General features: G+C 42.8%; 1 protein-coding gene, 1 long non-coding RNA gene and 1 pseudogene across 3 annotated transcripts in view; 1 reads left to right on the top strand and 2 right to left on the bottom strand.

Annotated features, from left to right (window-relative positions):
* The window catches only part of LOC148147684 (uncharacterized), a 28,291-nt gene extending 25,931 nt beyond the window's left edge, over nt 1-2,360 (top strand). Inside the window, exon 3 of the long non-coding RNA XR_015759625.1 lies at nt 1,771-2,360. This is a non-coding gene — a long non-coding RNA (uncharacterized LOC148147684). The remainder of the gene's footprint in view (nt 1-1,770) is intronic.
* rtf2 (replication termination factor 2) overlaps nt 1-15,321 on the bottom strand; it is a 168,091-nt gene extending 152,770 nt beyond the window's left edge. For both annotated transcript variants that reach the window (XM_043676978.2, XM_043676979.2), the window contains exons 1-3: nt 15,190-15,321; nt 4,182-4,276; nt 1,489-1,582 (exon numbers count right to left, since the gene is read on the bottom strand). In XM_043676978.2, the coding sequence (XP_043532913.2) occupies nt 1,489-1,582; nt 4,182-4,276; nt 15,190-15,258 (258 nt within the window). In that variant the 5' untranslated portion in view covers nt 15,259-15,321. The remainder of the gene's footprint in view (nt 1-1,488; nt 1,583-4,181; nt 4,277-15,189) is intronic.
* On the bottom strand, nt 6,488-12,564 carry LOC148147683 (uncharacterized; annotated as a pseudogene).
* Nucleotides 15,322-21,372: the final 6,051 nt, after the last annotated feature.

Below are 21,372 nucleotides of genomic sequence, written 5' to 3'. Positions count from 1 at the left end.
TCCTTGAATCATTTAACTCTGGCATTCCATTCGAATTTGTACTCACGGAAACACAAAGTAGGAGTAGGAGCAGGAAACCGCCAACCGTCCCTTTGAGCCTGCTCCGCCAACCATCACGATCATGGCCGATCATCCAACTCAATAACCTAATCCTGCTTTCTCCCCATAATCTTTGGTCCCGTTCGCCCCAAATGCTATATCTAGCCGCCTCCTGAATACACATTTAGCATCAACGACCTCCTGTGTTCACGAATTCCACAGGCTCACCACACTTTGGGTGAAGAAATGGCTCTTCATCTCCGTCCTAAATGGTCCACTCCAAATTCTCAGACTGTGACCCCTGGTTCTGGACGCACCCACCTTTGGGAACACCATCCCTACATCTACCCTGCCTGGTCCTGTTAGAATTTAAGTCTCTATGAGGTTCCCCCTTCACTCATCTTAACTCCAGTGAAAATAATCCTAACCTAGTCAATCTCTCCTCACACGTCAGTCCCACCATCCCGGGAATCAGCCTGTACTTGAAATCACTTGCAATGAAGGCCAACATACCACTTTGCTTCTTTACTGCCTGCTGCACTTGCATGCTTACCTTCAGCGACTGGCACAGAAGGACACCCAGATCCCAGTGTACACTTCCCTCTCCCACTTTACAGCCATTCAGGTGGTAATGTGCCTTCTTCTTTTTTACTTCCAAAGTGAATAACCTTGCACTTATCCAAATTACACTGCATCTGCCATTGATATGCCCACTCACACAACCTGTCCAGAACATGCTGAAGGATCTCTGCACCATCAGAATTCACCCTCCCACCCAACTTGATATGAGAGTCATAGAGGTGTATAGCACGAAAACAGACCCTTCTGTCCAACCCGTCCATGCTGACCAGATATCCCAACTCAATCTAGTCCCACCTGTCAGCACCCGGCCCAAATCCCTCCAAACCCTCCCTATTCATATACCCATTCAAATGTTACATTTTGTTCCCCCATCCAAATCATTGATATATATTGTGAATAGCTGGGGTCCTCGCACCGATCCCTGTGGCACCCCACTGCCTTCCAATTTTAAAAGGACCCATAAATTCTTTTGATTCCTCTCTGTCAACCAATTTTCTATCCATCTCAATACACATCCCCCAATCTAACACAAAAGGCCAGAGTCACTTAATAGGTATCCAGTTTCAGTTGTTTCTTAATTAAGTCACTGCTTCACTCAAACCCTTGAAAAGCCCTGCTTAGGGGCTGGCAACAAAAGAAATTACGCCACTACCTGCAAGGTCAAGTTTTACAGCTCCTGTCTTACAACTGTACTGCTGTTTGCTTGCTATCACTGGGTCAAAATCCTAGAACCCCATTCCCAATAGGAGGCGCAACTGGACTGTAGTGGCTCAAGGACTGTGACACTAACATCCACAAAGAATTGAACAAGAATAGATAATCAGCATTATGGCTATGCATTGTTAAGTTATCAAGTGATAGACTCACCTTAAGGTTCTTAATGTGTGCTGCAGTCTCTATAATGCATTTCTCTGGAGATGTGTCCAATAAATATTCAATGACAACATCTTTGTTGTACAATCTAAAATGTAAAAAGTGATCAGTCAAACAGAGCGTCAATCCCAAACTCTAAGCATCAGATATAGAATTGCAGTTAGAAATATAAGGAGTTGAACTTGGAAAGGAAACGCAAATTGATTTTAAACCGTTGAAATAAAAGGACAACTGAAGCTGTCCAAAAGATAATTTTATTTTTGTATTGCATTTCAGTGGGATTATCAAGACATCCAGCTCCAAATAATCATGGACGTCTAACTGGGATGACTGCGAAGACTGCAAATTGAGTCAAAGATCTCAATCAATTCTTTCATAGATTTATAGAAACCCAGAAAAAACAAAAAACGTACTCAAAAACATTCAAAGAAGTCAATATACTCCTGGAAAAAGTACAGAAACTTTCCTAATCAGCCTTGACACAATGGGGTCCCCTCTGGTCCAGTCACAATGGGTAGCTTCCAAACCTATCCAAGGAAAGCATGCCAGATTGCAAGTATCCTGAGCAGATAATAGATGTGAACTAACACACATCTTAATATCTGACATCCATCAGGCACTGTATGACATCAGTAACAAAACTGTATTCAACCAGAACCTGTCATCTCATTTCCCAGCATATGCTTCACTCCTCCTGGCTCAACAAGGTGTAGAGGAAGGTGTGCGAGGAACAGCACCTAGAATACCTAAAAATGCGGTTGCAATCAAGGGAACGTACAAGACAGGACCACATGGATGCTAGACAGCAGAAACAAAAACATAGAACATAGAAGAATACAACGCAGTACAGGCCCTTCGGCCCTCGATGTTGCGCCGATCCAAACCCACCTAACCTATACTAGACCACTACCTCCATATGCCTATCCAATGCCCGCTTAAATGCCCATAATGAGGGACAGTCCACCACTGCTACTGGCAGGGCATTCCATGAACTCACGACTCGCTGAGTAAAGAACCTACCCCTAACATCTGTCCTATACCTACCCCCCTTAACTTAAAGCTATGCCCCCTTGTAATAGCTGACTCCATACGTGGAAAGAGATTCTCACTGTCGATCCTATCTAAACCCCTAATCATCTTGTACACCTCTATCAAGTCACCCCTAAACCTTCTTTTCTCTAATGAAAACAACCCCAAGTGCCTCAGCCTTTCCTCATACGATCTTCCTACCATACCAGGCAATATCCTGGTAAACCTCCTCTGCACCCGTTCCAGTGCCTCCACATCCTTCCTATAGTATGGCGACCAAAACTGCACACAATACTCCAGATGTAGCCGCACCAGAGTCTTCTAGAACTGCAACATGACCTCAGGACACCGGAACTCAATTCCTCTACCAATAAAAGCCAGTTCGCCATATGCCTTCTTCACCGCACTATCTACCTGGGTGGCAACTTTCAAAGATCTGTGTACATGGACACCAAGATCCCTCTGCTCATCCACACTACCAAGTATCCAACCATTAGCCCAGTACCCCATCTTTTTGTTACTCTTACCAAAGTGAATCATCTCACACTTAGCTACATTGAACTCCATTTGCCACCTTTCTGCCCAATTCTGCAGCTTATCTATATCCCGCTGTAACCTGCCACATCCTTCCTCACTGTCTACAACTCCTCCGACTTTCGTATCATCCGCAAAACTTGCTCACCCAATCTTCTAACCTCTCCTCCAGGTCATTTATAAAAATGACAAACAGCAATGGTCCCAAAACAGATCCTTGCGGAACACCGCTAGTGACGGCACTCCAAGATGAACCTTTGCCATCAACTACTACCCTCTGTCTTCTTCCAGCCAGCCAACTCCTAATCCAAACCTCCAACTCACCCTCAATGCCATACCTCCGTATTTTTTGCAGTAGTCTACCATGGGGAACCTTATCAAATGCCTTACTAAAATCCATATACACCACATCTACCGCTTTCCCCTCATCCACCTCCTTAGTCACCTTCTCAAAGAATTCAATAAGGTTTGTGAGGCACGACCTGCCCTTCACAAAACCATGCTGACTATCCTTGATCACATTATTCCTATCCAGATATTCATAAATCCTATCCCTTACAATTCTCTCTAAGACTTTGCCCACAACAGAAGTGAGACTCACCGGCCTATAGTTACTAGGGTTATCCCTACTCCCCTTCTTAAACAAGGGAACCACATTTGCTAGCCTCCAATCTTCTGGCACTACTCCTGTAGACAGCAAGGACATAAAAATCAAGGCCAATGGCTCTGCAATCTCCTCCCTTGCTTCCCAGAGAATCCTAGGATAAATGCCATCAGGCCCAGGGTACTCATCTATTTTCACCCTTTCCAGAATTTCCAACACCTCTTGACACATGCCCCATTTAATCCTGCATTTCTAAGTTTTAAAATTCCTCAGCATCAGCAAGGACAGAATCCTAATTATTTCAGTCAATGAATCGTGAGGAGTACACCATTCTTGGCACCACTACTACAAAAATTCCATTTAGAATCTTTGGCTAAGAATTGCATAGCAGGAAAATAATCATAGACAGACATCAGAGACAGGTATCAATAAGTGTACAAAAATCCCACCTATAACGCATTTTGAATGGAAGACAATTGATGAACATGCCCAATTGACTATACCCTAAGTTAACTCCTACCTGCCAAGTTCACAAGCGACTATGGGTTTCCTCAGAGGTCTCTGACTGATCGCACAGTAGTTCCAGCGAGCAATTAATGCAGCATTTTTGTCAACCTGAAAAAAAAACAAATTTATGCAAATAAAGCACAACCAAGTTTGTGCACAAGAGGAGAATGACACCTACTACACACCTCAAAACGAATATCCCAAAACAAACATTTACAAAAAGGCTTTAATTTACTAAATTGTCCTAAATTAACAAAATTGAAAAATCCAAATCAAATTGGTCACAAGTAAATCACATCAATCACAGTTTTGGCCATCCCTCTTCAACCACATTTCCCATTCCAAAGTTCCATCTAGCTATCCAATAACCCAAATGTCCCATGCAGGTGGCAAGTCAGCCACTTTAAGGTACTGCATTCATGTAAATACTTTAAGGGGGCAATGCACTTAATTAAATTTCTTCAATAAAGAAAATTTAAACATACATCGCCGACAACTCGGTTCCTGCTGCATCTGCCCTGAGAGAAATCTCATCAAAATATTCATTCAATTGTATCAAACCACTCAAGGAAAATCAAATACAATCAGACAGACCAACCGGCATTGGCCGAAACTTTAGAAATAGCAATGACTACACACCCCCAATTGATCCACAAGTCTATAGAGTCTGAGAGTCATACAGCATGGAAACAGACCCTCCAATCCAACTAGTCCATGCCAATCATGATCCCAAACTAATCTAGTCCCACATGCCTGCAATTGACTCATATCCCTCCAGTCTTTTCCTATCGAGGATATTATCCAAACGCTTAAGGATTGCAGCTGTACCTACATCCACCACTTCCTCTGGCAGTTCATTCCACACAGTAACCATTCCTGTGTGGAAACCACTTCAGTAATAGCTGAGACTTGTGCCAAAATTAGAAGGCTACCCTACAGCCTAGTCAACTAAAAGCCGGACACTATCATAGTCACCAAATTATACCATACAGCCAATGTCAAAGCTTCACCATTCCTGAGCCTGCTCTGCAGGTGGGAAGGAGCATACCTATAACCCGACCCTAAAGCAGTATGGTGTTATTCGTAGCAATACTTGGAATGCATGCCTCAAAGAAGCTAGGGCATCTCACCAGTCTATGCCGGTACTTATGCTCCATTGAAGCTTTCATGTATCATTCTTCAGTTAAACTTCGATCATGGCCCACTCCCTTTCTCTCTCTCACAGTTTGGCAAACTTCCCACAAATGCATTGATACATTTCGAAGAAAGTTTCTTCTGAATTCCCAAGTGGATTTCTTGGTGAGAACCATATATTGATGACCTTTTGCAGTGATCTTCCCCAAAATAGGAAACATACTATACCTCAAATCAAAACATTTCCTAATTTTAAAAGATCTCGATTAGCCTTTGTTTTTGAAGACATAAGAGGCCCAGCTTGCCAATTCTTCCCTTACATATATCTCTAAGTGTTCTGGCATCTGCCTTGCATATATAGGCAACTGGGCATCTATCCAACAATACAAAACAATTGTCAAGATATGCCCAATCACTTACTTAGCAAGAAGAGGTCAGTTAGCTGGGTCGACCGGACCATTAGGTTAAACCACCACCAAATCATCTCTCTATCCAATGAGACAGCTGTCCTATAATCCAGTAGGAACGTGGCAATTCTACCCTTGCATGGCAAGTACCAACTCACTGCTGCTCAACTTAGGTCCCTCCATGGTACTCAACTCTCGTCCTCATCACAGCCGTGATCCAAACACGGACAAAAGAACAGAATTCTGGAGGTCACCGGAGGGTAACTGATCTTGATTCCAAATAAACCTGTTGGACTATAAGTTGTTGTGAGCTTAAGCAAAATCAAAGTCCCTGGGAAACAAGGAAAAACCTCTTCTTGAAGTTATTGTTAACACACAGAGGGCATTGGTTGTTGAACCCCAATTATCTCAACTCCAAAATATCATTGAAGTGGTCTTAGGCCCAACCATCTTCAAGTTCATCATTAGGTTTGAAGTGCGGATATTTGCTATGATTGCAGAACGTTCACTGTTATTACTCATTACTGTCTGAAGGTATACTTGAGACTTAAGGAGCAAGGAACAGGCGATAGATAAATTAGTTAAATGATTAATTTGGTGAGCACGGGTTGTAAAAATATAGTCACGAATGTGGTGAGAGTTATATGCAATGTGGTTATCTGAAATAAAGCTGTCACTAAAAAGTGTGGACCTGAACTCTGTTTTATCTTTTTCTGTACTGCATTAACAGCAGAGGATGGTTGAGTCAAAATGTGAAGCTTCAAAGTAGATTTATCCACTATTCTCTGAAACTGAACCTAAAAGAACAAGGAAGGAAAATAGTAACTATGTGGACTTGGATTACTTTCTTACTAAAGTTAAGACAATGTATGTCCTTAGTACTTTCATTAACTGGATGTAGGTTCGCTCGCTGAGTTGGTGTTTAAAAAAAATTCTCAAGGTCAGGTTCGTAGGAGAGTAGTCTGACACAGAACAAACGACCAAGAGGCGAGACTGCTAGAATATGGGCATTTTATTCCCCGCAGTGTCGCACAACGGGTCTGGCTTATACTCACTCCACATGTTACAAAAACTGGGAGCCGTCAGTTCTCGTAGAGCGGTTGCCAACAACCCACGCTCGGCGGTTAAACGTAACCCCGGAGCAGACTCACCGAACTGGAGACTTTTCCAGCTGATATACTCCCTTCCAGATATAAACATTCATGTGAACAGCAGAGCAAGGCTAAAAAACACATTCCATTCTGGTTACATACAGATAAGAAGATTCACACGGGACTAAGCAACACCTCCATTCCGGTTAGATTCACACATGTATTGGGACATAATTTTTAACCGTTTCACCACATTCCACTGCTTGGAATTTTACACCACAGTTGGAAGGTTCATTTTCGGACGTTTCTTCACAATACTAGGTAACATCTTCAGTGAGCCTCAGGACGAAGCACTGATGATTCCTGCTTTCTATTTATAGGTTTGGGTTTCTTTGGGTTGGTGATGTCATTTCCTGTAATGTTATTTCCTGTTCTTTTTCTCAGAGGGTGGTAAATCGTGTCCAAGTCAATATGTTTATTGATAGAGTTCTGCTTGGAATGCCATGCTTCTAGGAATTCTCGCGTGGGTCTCTGTTTGGCTTGTCCTAGGATGGATGTGTTGTCTCAGTCGAAGTGGTGTCCTTCCTCATCCGTATGTAAGGATACTACTGACAAAGGGTCGTATCGTTTTGTGGCTAGTTGGTGTTCATGTATTCTGGTGGCTAGTTTTCTGCCTGTTTGTCCAATGTAGTGTTTGTTACAGTCCTTGCATGGTATTTTGTAAATGACATTAGTTTTGCTTGTTGTCTGTACAGGGTCTTTCAAGTTCATTAGCTGCTGTTTTAGTGTGTTGGTGGGTTTGTGGGCCACCATGATGCCTTGGGGTCTGAGTAGTCTGGCAGTCATTTCTGAGATGTCTTTAATGAAGGGAAGAGTGGTTAAGGTTTCTGGATGTGTTTTGTCTGCTTGTTTGGGTTTGTTGCTGAGAAATCTACAGACTGTGTTCATTGGGTACCCGTTCTTTTTGAATCTATTGTATAAGTGATTTTCCTCTGCTCTGGGTAGTTCCTCTGTGCTGCAGTATGTGGTGGCTCATTGAAATAATGTTCTGATGCAGCTTCTTTTGTGGATATGAGGGTGACTGCTTCTGTTGTTCAATATTTTGTCCGTATGTGTTGTTTTCCTGTAGGCGCTGGTTTGAAGTTCCCCAATGACTGTTCGCTCTGTGACATTTAGAAATGGCAGTTTGTTGTTGTTTTCCTCCTCTTTAGTGAACATAAATAGAAAGCAGGAATCATCAACAGCGCTTTGCCCAGAGGCTCATTGAAGATGTTACCAAGTATGGTGACGAAACATCTGAAAATGAACCTTCCAGCTCAATGAGCAAACCTACATCCAGAACCTCAACCTGAGCTACAAATCTTCTCAAAACTCACTTTCATTAACAGAAGCAGGATTGTTTTTTACTCATTCATAGAATGTGGCCATCCCTGGCTAGGCCTGCATTTGCTGCCTATCCCTAATTACCACAGTAAACAGTCAAACACATTGCTATGGGTCTGAAGTCACATGTAAACCAGACTGGATGAGGTTGGCAACTTCCTTCCCTAAAGAACATTAGTGAACCAGATAGCTTTTTGACAATTAGTAACAGTTTCAAGGTCAAAATTAGACTCTCAATTCCACATTTTTGCTGAATTCAAATTCCGCCATCAGCCATGGGATTCGAACACAGGTCTCAGGAACATTACCTGGGTCTCTGCACGAATAGTTTCATGATAGTACCGCTAATGCATCACCTCCCTTCACCTTACCGCTACAATACAAGGCTTTGAGAATACTCCTGGAGTGGTGACTAAATATGGGCTTATTTGAGGAATGGTATAATTGTATTAGAAACTAATTCAGATGAGATTAAGCCCAACTCATTCCTGGGATGAAGGGCTTATCATATGAAAACAGGTTCACCAGTTTCCACAATGCAGCTTAGAAGAACAAGTAGTGGTTATACTGAAGCATACAAAAGCTTGAGGGAATTTGAAAGGAATATAGAGAGGAGAACTAGGGGGACACAGATGAAGTGGAAGTCTCGATTTTATGATGGAGATGAAAAAGATTTTGAGAGTCAGCAATCTGTGCAATTTTCCTTCTCAGAAAATAAAGGAGGTTGAATCATTGAATTTATTCTGCGTTGAATAGACTTTTGACAGAAAACAGAATCAAGGGTTACAGAGTGAGGAACAGGAAAGTGGAGTTGAGACCACAATCAGATCAGCCATCATATTTAAAGGGTCATATGGCCTACTCCGGCTCTCCTATCTAACCAACTATAAAACAATTTAAGCAACAACTCAATTTTTTTTCCAAATGTATGCTTTATTCATAAAATTTATGCTTAGTGTACAAAGCACACAGTCATTACAACTCAGTTGCTCCAACGTTGTACATTGCTTACTCACTGTATTTATAATTACACTCAATATTTATAAAGTTCACTTCATGCTAATGTATAGCCCGAGGGAGCCCTATTCCTATGGCCATAGGCCTTTCAACAAGCGGCATTTTGAAGTTGGAACTTGATCATTTGAACAAGGAGTGTTTTGACAGGTTAACTTTGTTGAATACCAAAATGATTCATTGACTGCTTATGGCGTGTGGTCAAATTTTGATAATGTAGAAATACCTAGGAAGAATACATGATGGAATTCAGCAGACAGAATGCAAAACAGCAAGAATTTTATTTGGAAATTCCATAATCTGCACTGGTAGTCAAGTTAATGGATTGTATGAAAATATTGACTATGGACATACTTCTTGTCTTGACAGGTATTAAATTTGAAGATAAACATACACTCAGGCACTAAAGAAAAAGTTTGAGGAATTCATTTCTTTCCAGCAATGTTTGTAGAAAAAAAAGGGGCAAATGGCATACAAAAGTAAGTAGAAGATACAAATATTAAATTGTCAAGACCATCTAGATACAGAGCACAGTATGAAAGGAAACTTTAACAAGAGAAATGAGGACGGAAGTGCGATTGATAATCGAGAAGCAAAAAGAATTTGGACTTTAGAAGAAGAGAATGAACCCCAGAAATTATCAGGATGTAGGCAATGTTTCAGGTACAATTCAACATACCAGTATGCCATGAACCACACCAGATGGTATAATAAAGTACTTGAAACTAAACATGAAATGGAAAATTTGTAGGACAAACGGATCAAAGAGAGAGCATTTTATTGGTCACAAGAAGCTTCAGCCTAGTGATTCAAGGAAACAGATCAACACCAACTTCTCAAGAGCAATTATGAAACAACAATTCTGCTCTGCCAATGATGTGCACATCCTCTGAATTAATTTGATCACAATGGGATGCACCAGTCACAATAACCTGTAATCTGAACCGGATGCTTGAATGTTTTGAATTCCTTCAAACTCTCTGAAAGGAAGCTGTGTAATGCTGGAAAACAACAACATTTGAGACAATTCCTTAAACTAATTTATTTTATACCATATAAATGTACAAATCACCACTTTTGTTTTAGCAAGTTCCAAATGATTGTCATGTAATTAGAAAACAATGAACGTGCCATGCTTCCCCAGATAGGTATTACATGCAGACTTCCGTCCTCATTTCTCTTGTTAAAGTTTCCTTTCATACTGTGCTCTGTATCTAGATGGTCTTGACAATTTAATATTTGTATCTTCTACTTACTTTTCTATTCTACATGCAGTTTTGGGTGCAAACAGTTTCCATTCTTGAGTCCATTCACAAGTCGATTTGCAAGCAAGTGGTAACAATGTAGTACAATTTACAGCAGCCATTAAGTACTAGAAATGTTTGTCTGTTGGCTCTTTAAAATAAAACCTCTGTACAGGATCGCATTCCTAAGTACAAGTATTCTGGCATCATCACAGATATGAAAATTAATTAAATTACCCAATTGCCCAATTTACCTACCTAATTCAGGTTAGAAAAATACACACCATGTTTATGTCATGAACAAGCAAGTAATAATTTTTTTGTAGCCAAACTAATCTTCTACTAATGGCAAAAAATGAAAAATGAATTGCTACTTTAAACTGCAAGCTGTACTTTAATCCTTCTGCATTCCTGCACAAACAAAGACAAGACACAAATATGGACAGAGAAAGAAGTGTGCAACCACGTGGTCTCATTGTTCTGCTTTGCTACGCACTTGTTGAACACAAAAGCTCTTGGGTCCCACGTGATCTCATTCAGTTCGTCTTTGGCGCGTGCGCTGTGAACAGCCGTCCAAGCATTCTTACGCTATCCGAGCAATGGGAAAAATTGATTCAGTTCGCGAACTTTTCGGTTCGCGAACTGGGTCCCAGAACGGATTAAGTTCATAAGTCAAGGTGCTACTGTACTCCAAATGTGGCCAAATTAAAGTTTCATACAGCTGCAACATGCCCATTTTTACATTCAATCCTCCAATCGTTGGAAGGCAAGCATGCCGTTCGCCTTCTTTACTTCCTTTGTCACTTATGTTGCCACTCTCGGGTCGCTATGGACTTACACCCTAAAATCCCTCCGAATATGAATGCTCCAAGGGTATTGTCATTTATGGTAGAGTTTCCTTTTGCATTTGACCTAAAATGCATCGCCTCACTCTTGTCCAGTTTAAACTCCATCTGCCATTTCTCCACTCAACTTTCTAACTGATCGATATTCTGCTGCATCCTTAGAAAACCTTCTTCAATGTGGACAACTCCTCCAATTTTGATGCCATCTGCAAATTTACTAATCAGACCACCCACATTTCCATCCAAATAATTTATATATCTTACAAACAAGAGACCCCAACACTGACCCTTGTAGAGTATCACTGTCAGAACATCACTGCCATTCAGTCAGAAAACTACCCCTTTTCACAACCACCCTCTGTCTTCTATGACCAATTTGTCATCCTAACTGTTTACTGTTATTGCAAATTGGTTTTCTGTATTCACCTAAGTCTTTGAGTATCATACCTTATAAGAACAATACTTTTCTATTTTAATACCAAACTGAATTATCTCATATTTCTCACATTGTACTCCATCTGTGACTAAACTCAAATTTTTCACTCTCTTTTTCCAGTCTCATTATGCCATGTTCATCTGACATTCCACCTAGTTTTATACCATTAAATACATTCTCAGTCTCTTGATCCAAGTCATTAATTACATAGCTGAGGTTCCAAAACTGATCCTTGCACCATTCCTCTCATTACAAACTGCCAACCCAAAGTGTTCAATTTATCCTTACTCTACTTCCTATCCATTTACCAATCTTGTATCTTGATTGATATATTAGTTGTCAACTCCATAAGCTGTTACCTTGAATACCACATTATCTTTTTGTGGTGCCTTTTGAAAATCATCCACTGGTTTCCCTTTATGTAGCTGGTTTATGGAAAGAGGAAGGCTCTCCATGCCTGGTGAAACATCACCAGCAAGGCAAAGATGAGAACTCATCTAACAAAGGTGGAGTTACAAAGAAAAGTTAGGGAAATCAAGAACCAATTGTGGTTTTGGAAAGCTAAGGAGTTTCAACTCTTTGCCAATAAGCACAATGCCCAGGGTTTCCTCAGTAGCACGGAAGCAACATGTGGACACAATACCCCTGGCCTCAACCAGTGCAGAATAAATATGGCACTCTTGAGAAACAGAAAAAAAATCAGCTATTGATAGAGAGGATGCTTCAAAGAAGTCCTCAACTATGATATCATTGTCAATAAATACGTTTTTGCGGAAATCCCCCAACTCCTCAAAAGATGATCTCGGACTCCCAACCAGTGCGGCTGACGTTGAAGCCTCCATTCGGCACACAAATAATGGAAAAGCTGCAGGAGTGCACAGGATTCCAGCATAGATTTTCAAACTTGGAGGAGCAGGGCTTATTCGCTATCTTCATCAATTGTACGGGACAGAAACATTCATTCAGAAAAAAATCAACTTGGAGGAAACTCCTCTACGAAGCAACACAATCCTTCGAGAACACTCGACGGCAAGAGGAAATACTGAAAAGGAACCACAGAAAGGAAAGCCAACGATCTCAAGGCCAAAGTATATTTTCACCTGCTGGAAACACCTGCCAAACATGCAGCTCTACGAACGGACTCATAACTCACGTAAATACTCACGGAAACCATGACCACAGAATTTCCTAGGTGGACAATCATATACGTGAGTGATTACCAACAGTATTCTGGTTTGTAATGGACTCAAATAATTAATAAAATCATTTTAACTAAGTCTGAACATTGTGATCTTCTCAGTGCTTTGTTAACAGGCTGCAATTTTGCATAAACAATGTGAGGCTAAAAGATCTGTATTTCCCAGCTTTCCCTCTCTCTGCCTTTCTTGAATACAATGTTAGATCCCAATCTGCTGGAAAGCTTCTAGATTCTAAAGAATGTTGGAAAATCATAATCAGTCTATAGAGTCTAATCCTAGAGACATACAGCATAGAAACAGGTCCTTCAGCCAAACTAGCCCATGCCAACCATGGTCCCAAACTAAACAAGTGCCAACTGCCTGCATTTGGCTCAAATCCTTCCAAATCTTTCCTATTCATGAACTTATCCAAATGCCTTAAGCATTGCAACTGTACCTCCGTTCACCATTTCCTCTGGCAGTCCATTCCACACAGTAACCATTCCTGTGTGGAAAAGTTGCCCATCATGTTCTTTTTAAATGATTCTCCTCTCAGCTTAAAAATATGCCCACAAGTTTTGAAATCCCCCACTATTGGGAAAAGACCTTTGCTATTCACCTTATCTATGCCCTTCGTAATTTTACAAACCTCTATAAAAGGTCACCCTCAACCTCTTATGCTCTAGTGAAAGAAGTCCCAGCCTATCTAGTCTATTTTTATAACACAAACCCTCCATTCCCAGCAACATCCTGGTAAATCTTTTCTGAACCCCCCCTCCAATTTAATATTTTCCTTGCTATAACAGGGTGACCAGTACGGCACACATTACTCCAGAAGAGACCTCACTAACAGCCTGTACAACTTTAACATGATGTCCCAACTCCTACACACTCAAAAGTCTGAACAATGAAGGCAAGCGTGCTAAACATCTTCTTAAACACCCTGTCCACCTGTGATGCAAACTTCGAAGAATTATGTACCTGAACCCCTAGGTCTCTCTGTTCTACAACTCTACCCAGGGTCCTATTATTTGTTGCATAAGCCTTACCCTTGTTTTACCAAAATGCAATATCTTGGTGTTTATCCAAATTAAACTCCATCTGCTAATCCTCAGCCCATTGACCCAATTGATCAAGATCTCTTTGCAATCTTAGATAACCTTCAGCACTGTCCACTATACCACCAATTTTGGTGCCATCCACAAACTAACCATGCCTCCCCCATTCTTATCGAATCCATTTATATAAATGACAAACAAATGTGGACCCAATATCAATCACTGTGGAACACCACTGATCACTGGCCTCCAGTTCAAAAACAACCCTCCACCACCTGACCTGAAAGCCAATTTGCAAAGAATCAAAATCCCTACAGTGTTGAAACAGCCCATTTGGCCCAACAAGTTCAGAACGACCCCCAAAGCATAACCCACCTAGACCCATTCCTCTACCCTATGAGTCTACATTTACCCCTGATTAATGTACTTAACCTATACATTACTGACCACTATGGACAATCTAGCATGGTCAATTTGTCAAACTTGCACGTTTGGATTATGGAAGGACACCAGAGTTCCCAGAGGAAACTCACACAGACACAGGGAGAATGTCCATCTCCACACAGTTGTCTAAGGCTGGAATCAAACCTGGGTCCCTGGTGCTGTGAGGCAGCAGTGCAAACCACTGTGCCATCCAATTTTGTAGCCAACTGGCAAGCTGACCTTGAATCCTATGAGATCTAACTTTACTCATTAGTCGGCCATGAAGCCAACTCTTTTAGACCCCTTGGATGATTTTCATGGCTCATGTTTTAGCTACAATAGAGCAGGTGCAACATGACATATGACCACTGAACTACTGTGTATCCACACACCATTTTTCCAATGGATTAACCAATATGATGATAATGCAACACAAAGTATTAGTGTTAGTCCCTTGGAGTAAACTAAGGCACAAAACAAGCAGCATCAAGTTCATTATTGCTGTCATTCAGACTCAGCATGTACACCAACACTGTAAAAACAATCGAAAATAGCTTTTAAACTTTTTTTTAAAAATCTATGGACCTTAGGGTAATTTTCTAAGTATAAACATAGGCCTGGTGTTAATTTCCCTCTCCCTTGGTCAGCACTCACCACTGGCTAAACAGACAGACGGTATGACCTCAGTCCCAAGTTGTCAGGCCTCGCACCAGACACTAGAGCGACCGCAGTTCCGACCAGTAAACACCGCGGGAAGCCTGGGACTAGGCCACACTAACCGGCGCGATGGGACAACATCGCTCCTCACCTGCTCCACCTTCTTGGGCCCTTTCACCAACTCATGTCGTTTCGGGATAGTACCTCCATCACAGCCCATGGTGTCCTGGAGACAGGCAGCACACAACCACTCACTCCAACAACATCCGCACTGTGCATGCGAACCCCGACTCCCCGGATGTCGCTGACCTTGCCCCGCCCACACCGCCGGCAAAACCCGGAAGTCCCTACCTGGACCCATCCGCCCGGCCTCGCCGTCCCCTGAGCTGGAGTAGGGGGAGGGGGGAAACAGGGCTCTGCTCAGGCAGTCCTAATAGTGGGTTTGGGGAAGAATGCAGAACCAGGCTGTACTGGGTGAAGGGACTGTGAGGTGGGAAGTTCCACACATCCCCTTCACCAGCTTCCAATATTCCCCCTCCACCTGGGACCCTCTCTCTGGCCTTTTACCTGCTCTCAGCCTGTTCATTGAGAATGGTCAACATGACATTGGTCACCTATTCAAACCTATACCGCTCTGAACTGACTGCATTCCGTACTCTCAATCCAACCCTGACTTTGTAATTAAACCTACCAACAAGAATGGTGCTGTTGTTGTTGTTGGAGAAAGTGAGGTCTGCAGATGCTGGAGATCAAAGTTGAAACTTTATTGCTGGAACAGCACAGCAGGTCAGGCAGCATCCAGGGAACAGGAGATTCGACGTTTCGGGCACAGGCCCTTCTTCAGGAAATCTTCGACGTTTCGGGCACAGGCCCTTCTTCAGGGCCTGAAGAAGGGCCTGTGCCCGAAACGTCGAATCTCCTGTTCCCTGGATGCCGCCTGACCTGCTGTGCTGTTCCAGCAATAAAGTTTCAACTGTTGTTGTTGTTGTCTGTCTTGTGGGGGCGGGGTTCAACAATGGACACCTCCTCCTATCTCCCTCGGACCATGACAACCATCAAACATCAAGCTATTGTCTCCAATAACCGTCACCAACCTCATCTGGGGATTTCCCCCTCAAAACAGCTTCCCACTTAACCGTCCCACAACTCTATGCAGCCTGTTTCTGAATTATTCCCAAAATCTACAAACCGGATTGACTATGCAGACTTATTGTTTCTGCCGGTTCCTGCTCCACAGAACTTGTTTCTTCATATCCCGACTCCCTTATTCCCTTATCCAGTCCTGTCCCATTTACATCCATTATTCTTCTGATGCTCCATATCTGTTTCAAAATTCCATTTTGCCTGCATCAGCCATCCTCTTTACCATGGACACACAATCCCTTTACAATCTATCCCCCAATCAAGATGTTCTGAGGGTGCTCTGCTTCTTTCTTGACAGAAGTCCTAAACCATCCCTATCCACCACCCTTGTCACTCATTATCTTAACTACATATTTTTACGCTCTGCTTCCTGTAAGGATTCCATCTCATTTTCCCAGTTTCTCCATCTCTGTTGCATCTGTTCTGAAGATGCCACATTGGGGGGGAGGGGGGTTGGGCTCAAATGTCTAACGTTTCCTCAACCAAGGATTCCCTGCCACCATAATCAACAGTGCCGTCAGCTGCGTCTGACCCATTTATCACACTTCTTTCCTCATTCTTTCCTTTCTACACAATGACGAGATCTTCACTTTCCACTCCAACAGCCTCCCTATCCAAAGGATCATAAGCTGCCATTTCCACCATTTCCGGCAGGAGGCAGCTATCAAACACACATTCCCCTCCTGTTCCTTGTCAGTCTTCCGAAGGCACTGTTCCCTGTGGGATACCCTGGTCAACTATTCATCCACTCTCTTCACTCCTGACACCCTACAGCAACTTCACATGCAATCTCAGAAGGTGCAATCCCACCCTCCTCTATATCAGACCCCACACACCTTCCAATGAAGCATTGATTTTCCTGCATTTTGTTCAATCTAGGCTCACAATGTAGTCTCCTCTAAAAGTTGAAGTTCTAAATTGGAGGAAGGCCAATTTTGACAGTTTTAGGTAAGAACTTGCAAAAGCTGTTTGGGGGCAGATGTTCACAGGTAAGGGGACGGCTGGAAAATGGGAAGCCTTCAGAAAGGAGATAACAAGAATCCACAGAAAGTATATTCCTGTTAGGTTGAAAGGAAAGGCTGGTAGGTATAGGGAATGCTGGATGACTAAAAAAATTGAGGGTTTGGTTCGGAAAAAGAAGGAATCATATGTCAGGTTGAGACAGGATAGATTGAGTGAATCCTTTGAAGAGTATAAAGGCAGTAGGAGAATACTTAAGAGGGAAATCAGGAGGGCAAAAAGGGGACATGAGATAGCTTTGACAAATAGAATTAAGGAGAATCCAAAGTGTTTTTAAAAATACATTAAGAACAAAAGGGTAACTAGGGAGAGAATAGGGCCCCTCAAAGATCGGCAAGGCGGCCTTTGTGGGGAACTGCAGAAAATGGGGGAGATACTAAATGAGTATTTTGCATCAGTATTTACTGTGGAAAAGGACATGGAAGATATAGTGGGTGGCACGGTGGCACAGTGGTTAGCACTGCTGCCTCACAGTGCAAGAGACCCGGGTTCAATTCCCGCCTCAGGCGACTGACTGTGTGGAGTTTGCACGTTCTCCCAGTGTCTGCGTGGGTTTCCTCCGGGTGCTCCGGTTTCCTCCCACAGTCCAAAGATGTGCAGGTCAGGTGAATTGGCCATGCTAAATTGCCCGTAGTGTTAGGTAAGCGGTAAATGTTAGGGGTATGGGTGGGTTGTGCTTCGGCGGGGCGGTGTGGACTTGTTGGGTCGAAGGGCCTGTTTCCACACTGTAAGTAATCTAATCTAATATAGACTGTAGGGACATAGGTGGTGACATCTTGAAAAATGTCCATATTACAGAGGAGGAAGTGCTGGATGTCTTGAAACGCATAGAAGTGAATAAATCCCCAGGACCTGATCAGGTGCACTCTAGAACTCTGTGGAAAGCTAGAGAAGTGATTGCTGGGCATCTTGCTGGGATATTTATATCATTGATTGTCACAGGTGAGGTGCCAGAAGATTGGAGGTTAGCTAACGTGATGTCACTGTTTAAGAAGGGTGGTAAGGACAAGCCAGGGAACTATAGACCAGTGAGCCTGACATCGGTGGTGGGCACATTTTGGAGGGAATCCTGAGAGACACGATGAACATGTATTTGGAAAGGCAAAGACTGATTAAGGATAGTCAACATGGCTTTGTGCGTGTGAAATCATGTCTCACAAACTTGATTGAGTTTTTTGAAGAAGTAGCAAAGAGGATTGATGAGGGCAGAGTGGTAGATGTGATCTATATGGACTTCAATAAGGCATTCATAGAACATAGAACAATACAGCACAGAACAGGCCCTTCAGCCACGATGTTGTGCTGACCATCGATCCTCATGTATGCACCCTCAAATTTCTGTGACTATGTGCATGTCCAGCAGTCTCTTAAATGTCCCCAATGACCCTGCCTCCACAACTGCTGCTGGCAATGCATTCCATGCTCTCACAACTCTCTTTGTAAAGAACCCGCCTCTGACATCCCCTCTATACTTTCCTCCAACCAGCTTAAAACTATGATCCCTCATGTTAGCCATTTCTGCCCTGGGAAATAGTCTCTGGCTATCAACTTTATCTATGCCTCTCATTATCTTGTATACCTCAATTAGGTCCCCATTGCTCCTCCTATTCTCCAATGAAAAAAGTCCAAGCTCAGTCAACCTCTCTTCATAAGATAAGCCCTCCAATCCAGGCAGCATCCTGGTAAACCTCCTCTGAACCCTCTCCAAAGCATCCACATCTTTCCTATAATAGGGCTACCAGAACTGGACGCAGTATTCCAAGTGCGGTCTAACCAAAGTTTTATAGAGTTGCAACAAGATCTCATGGCTCTTAAACTCAATCCCCCTGTTAATGAAAGCCAAAACACCATATGCTTTCTTAACAACACTTGGGTGGCCATTTTAAGAGATCTATGTACCTGCACACCAAGATCCCTCTGTTCCTCCATACTGCCAAGAATCCTATCCTTAAACCTGTACTCAGCTTTCAAGTTCGACCTTTCAAAATGCATCACCTCGCATCACCTCCCTATGGCAGACTGGTTAGCAAGGTTAGATGTCACGGACTACAGGGAAAACTAGCCATTTGGATACAGAACTGGCTCAAAGGTAGAAGACAGAGGGTGGTGGTGGAGGGTTGTTTTTCAGACTGGAGGCCTGTGACCAGTGGAGTGCCACAAGGATCGGTGCTGGGTCCTCTACTTTTTGTCATTTATATAAATGATTTGGATGTGAGCATAAGAGGTATAGTTAGTAAGTTTGCAGATGACACCAAAATTGGAGGAATAGTGGACAGTGAAGAAGATTACCTCAGACTACAACAGGATCTTGATCAGATGGACCAATGGGCTGAGAAGTGGCAGATGGAGTTTAATTTAAATAAATGCGAGGCGCTGCATTTTGAGAAAGCAAATCTTAGCAGGACTTTAACACTTAATGGTAATGTCCTTTGGACAAAGAGACTTTGCAATGCAGGTTCATAGCTCCTTGAAAAAGAAGTCGCGGTAGATAGGATAGTGAAGAAGGCGTTTGGTCTGCTTTCCTTTATTGGTCAGAGTATTGAGTACAGGAGTTGGGAGGTCATGTTGCGGCTGTACAAGACTTTGGTTATGCCACTGTTGGAATATTGCGTGTAATTCTGATCTCCTTCCTGTCAGAAGGATGTTGTGAAACCTGAAAGTGTTCAGAAAAGATTTACAAGGATGTTGGCAGGGTTGGAGGATTTGAGCTATAGGCAGAGGATGAACAGGCTGGGACTGTTTTCCCTGGAGTGTTGGAGGCTGAGGGGTGACTTTATAGAGGTTTACAAAATTATGAGGGGCATGGATAGGGTAAACAGGCAAAGTCTTTTCCCTGGGTTCAGGGAGTCCAGAACTAGAGGGCATAGGTTTAGAGTGAGAGGGGAAAGATATAAAAGAGACCTAAGGGGCAACTTTTTCACACAGAGGGTTGTATGTGTATGGAATGTGTATGGAATGAGCTGCCAGAGGAAGTGGTGGAGGCTGGTACAATTGCAACATTTAAAAGGCATTTGGATGGGTATATGAATAGGAAGGGTTTGGAGGGATATGGGCCAGGTGCTGGCAGGTGGGACTAGATTGGGTTGGGATATCTGGTCGGCATGGACGGGTTGAACTGAACGGTCTGCTTCCGTGCTGTACATCTCTATGACTCTATGACTCAACATTGGAGAGATGACATGCAGACTGGGTGTCTGCTTTGTTGCTTATGCTTAATCTATTAAAATAATCCCAAGGTTCCAGTTACCTACCATTTCAACACACTACCGTGCCAACATTTCTGCAGCAGTGCTCCAGCGAGGCTCAGCACAAATGGGATGAACAACATTTCACCTTCCAGTTGACATCATACAGTCTTCAAGACTCAATATTGAATTTAATAATCTCAGAATGTAATTGCTCTCCTCCATGTTGGTTAGCCTCCCCAAAAACCCATAGGTTCCTCCCTGCACAGCCAGCCCAGTTTCACAGCCATGGATACTGGATCAGTTGGTAGTTTTAAATCTGAGAGAGATACATTCTTGTTTAGCAAGGGATTTGGGACAAGAGCAGGTATATGGAATTCAGCGACAATCTCACTGAATGGTGGAGCAGGCTCAAGGGACTGAACAAATCATACTTCTCATTGGCACTTATCACTCTGTCAGCTTATCATTAGTTATCTCTTTTGTTTGTCCCCCCCCCTCCAACACATCCCTCTGGGATACGACTCCATGTACAATATTCACTCTTCCCACCCACCCCTCCCCCACCATCTTTTCATTCGCATAGATGCTACTTTTTCCCAACTATTTTCAGTCCTGATGAAGGGTCACCGTACCTAAAACATTTACAAGGATGTTGTCAGGATTGCAAGGTTTGAGATTTAGGGAGAGGCTGACTAGGCTGGGGCTGTTTTCTCTGGAGCATCCGAGGTTGAGGGGTGACCTTATCGAGGTTTATAAAATCATTAGGGGCATAGATAGGGTACTAGTTAAGGTATTTTTCCTGACTTGGTGGGGGCGGGGGGCGCATCTAGAACTAGAGGGCATAGGTTTAGGGGGAGAGGGGGAAAGATTTAAAAGGGACCTAAAGGGAAACATTTTCACGCAGAGGCCGGGCTGCTGTGTTTCACTAGCACTATTTTTGTTTCAGCTTAAACTTTCTCAGCCTCAAATATACCTTCTTGTAT

Source organism: Chiloscyllium plagiosum, unplaced genomic scaffold, assembly GCF_037043375.1.
Source record: "Chiloscyllium plagiosum isolate Xiang-an unplaced genomic scaffold, Cpla_swu_hap1 HiC_scaffold_15, whole genome shotgun sequence".
Classification (NCBI taxonomy): Eukaryota; Metazoa; Chordata; class Chondrichthyes; order Orectolobiformes; family Hemiscylliidae; genus Chiloscyllium; species Chiloscyllium plagiosum.
This window is presented reverse-complemented; position numbering and strand designations above follow the sequence as displayed.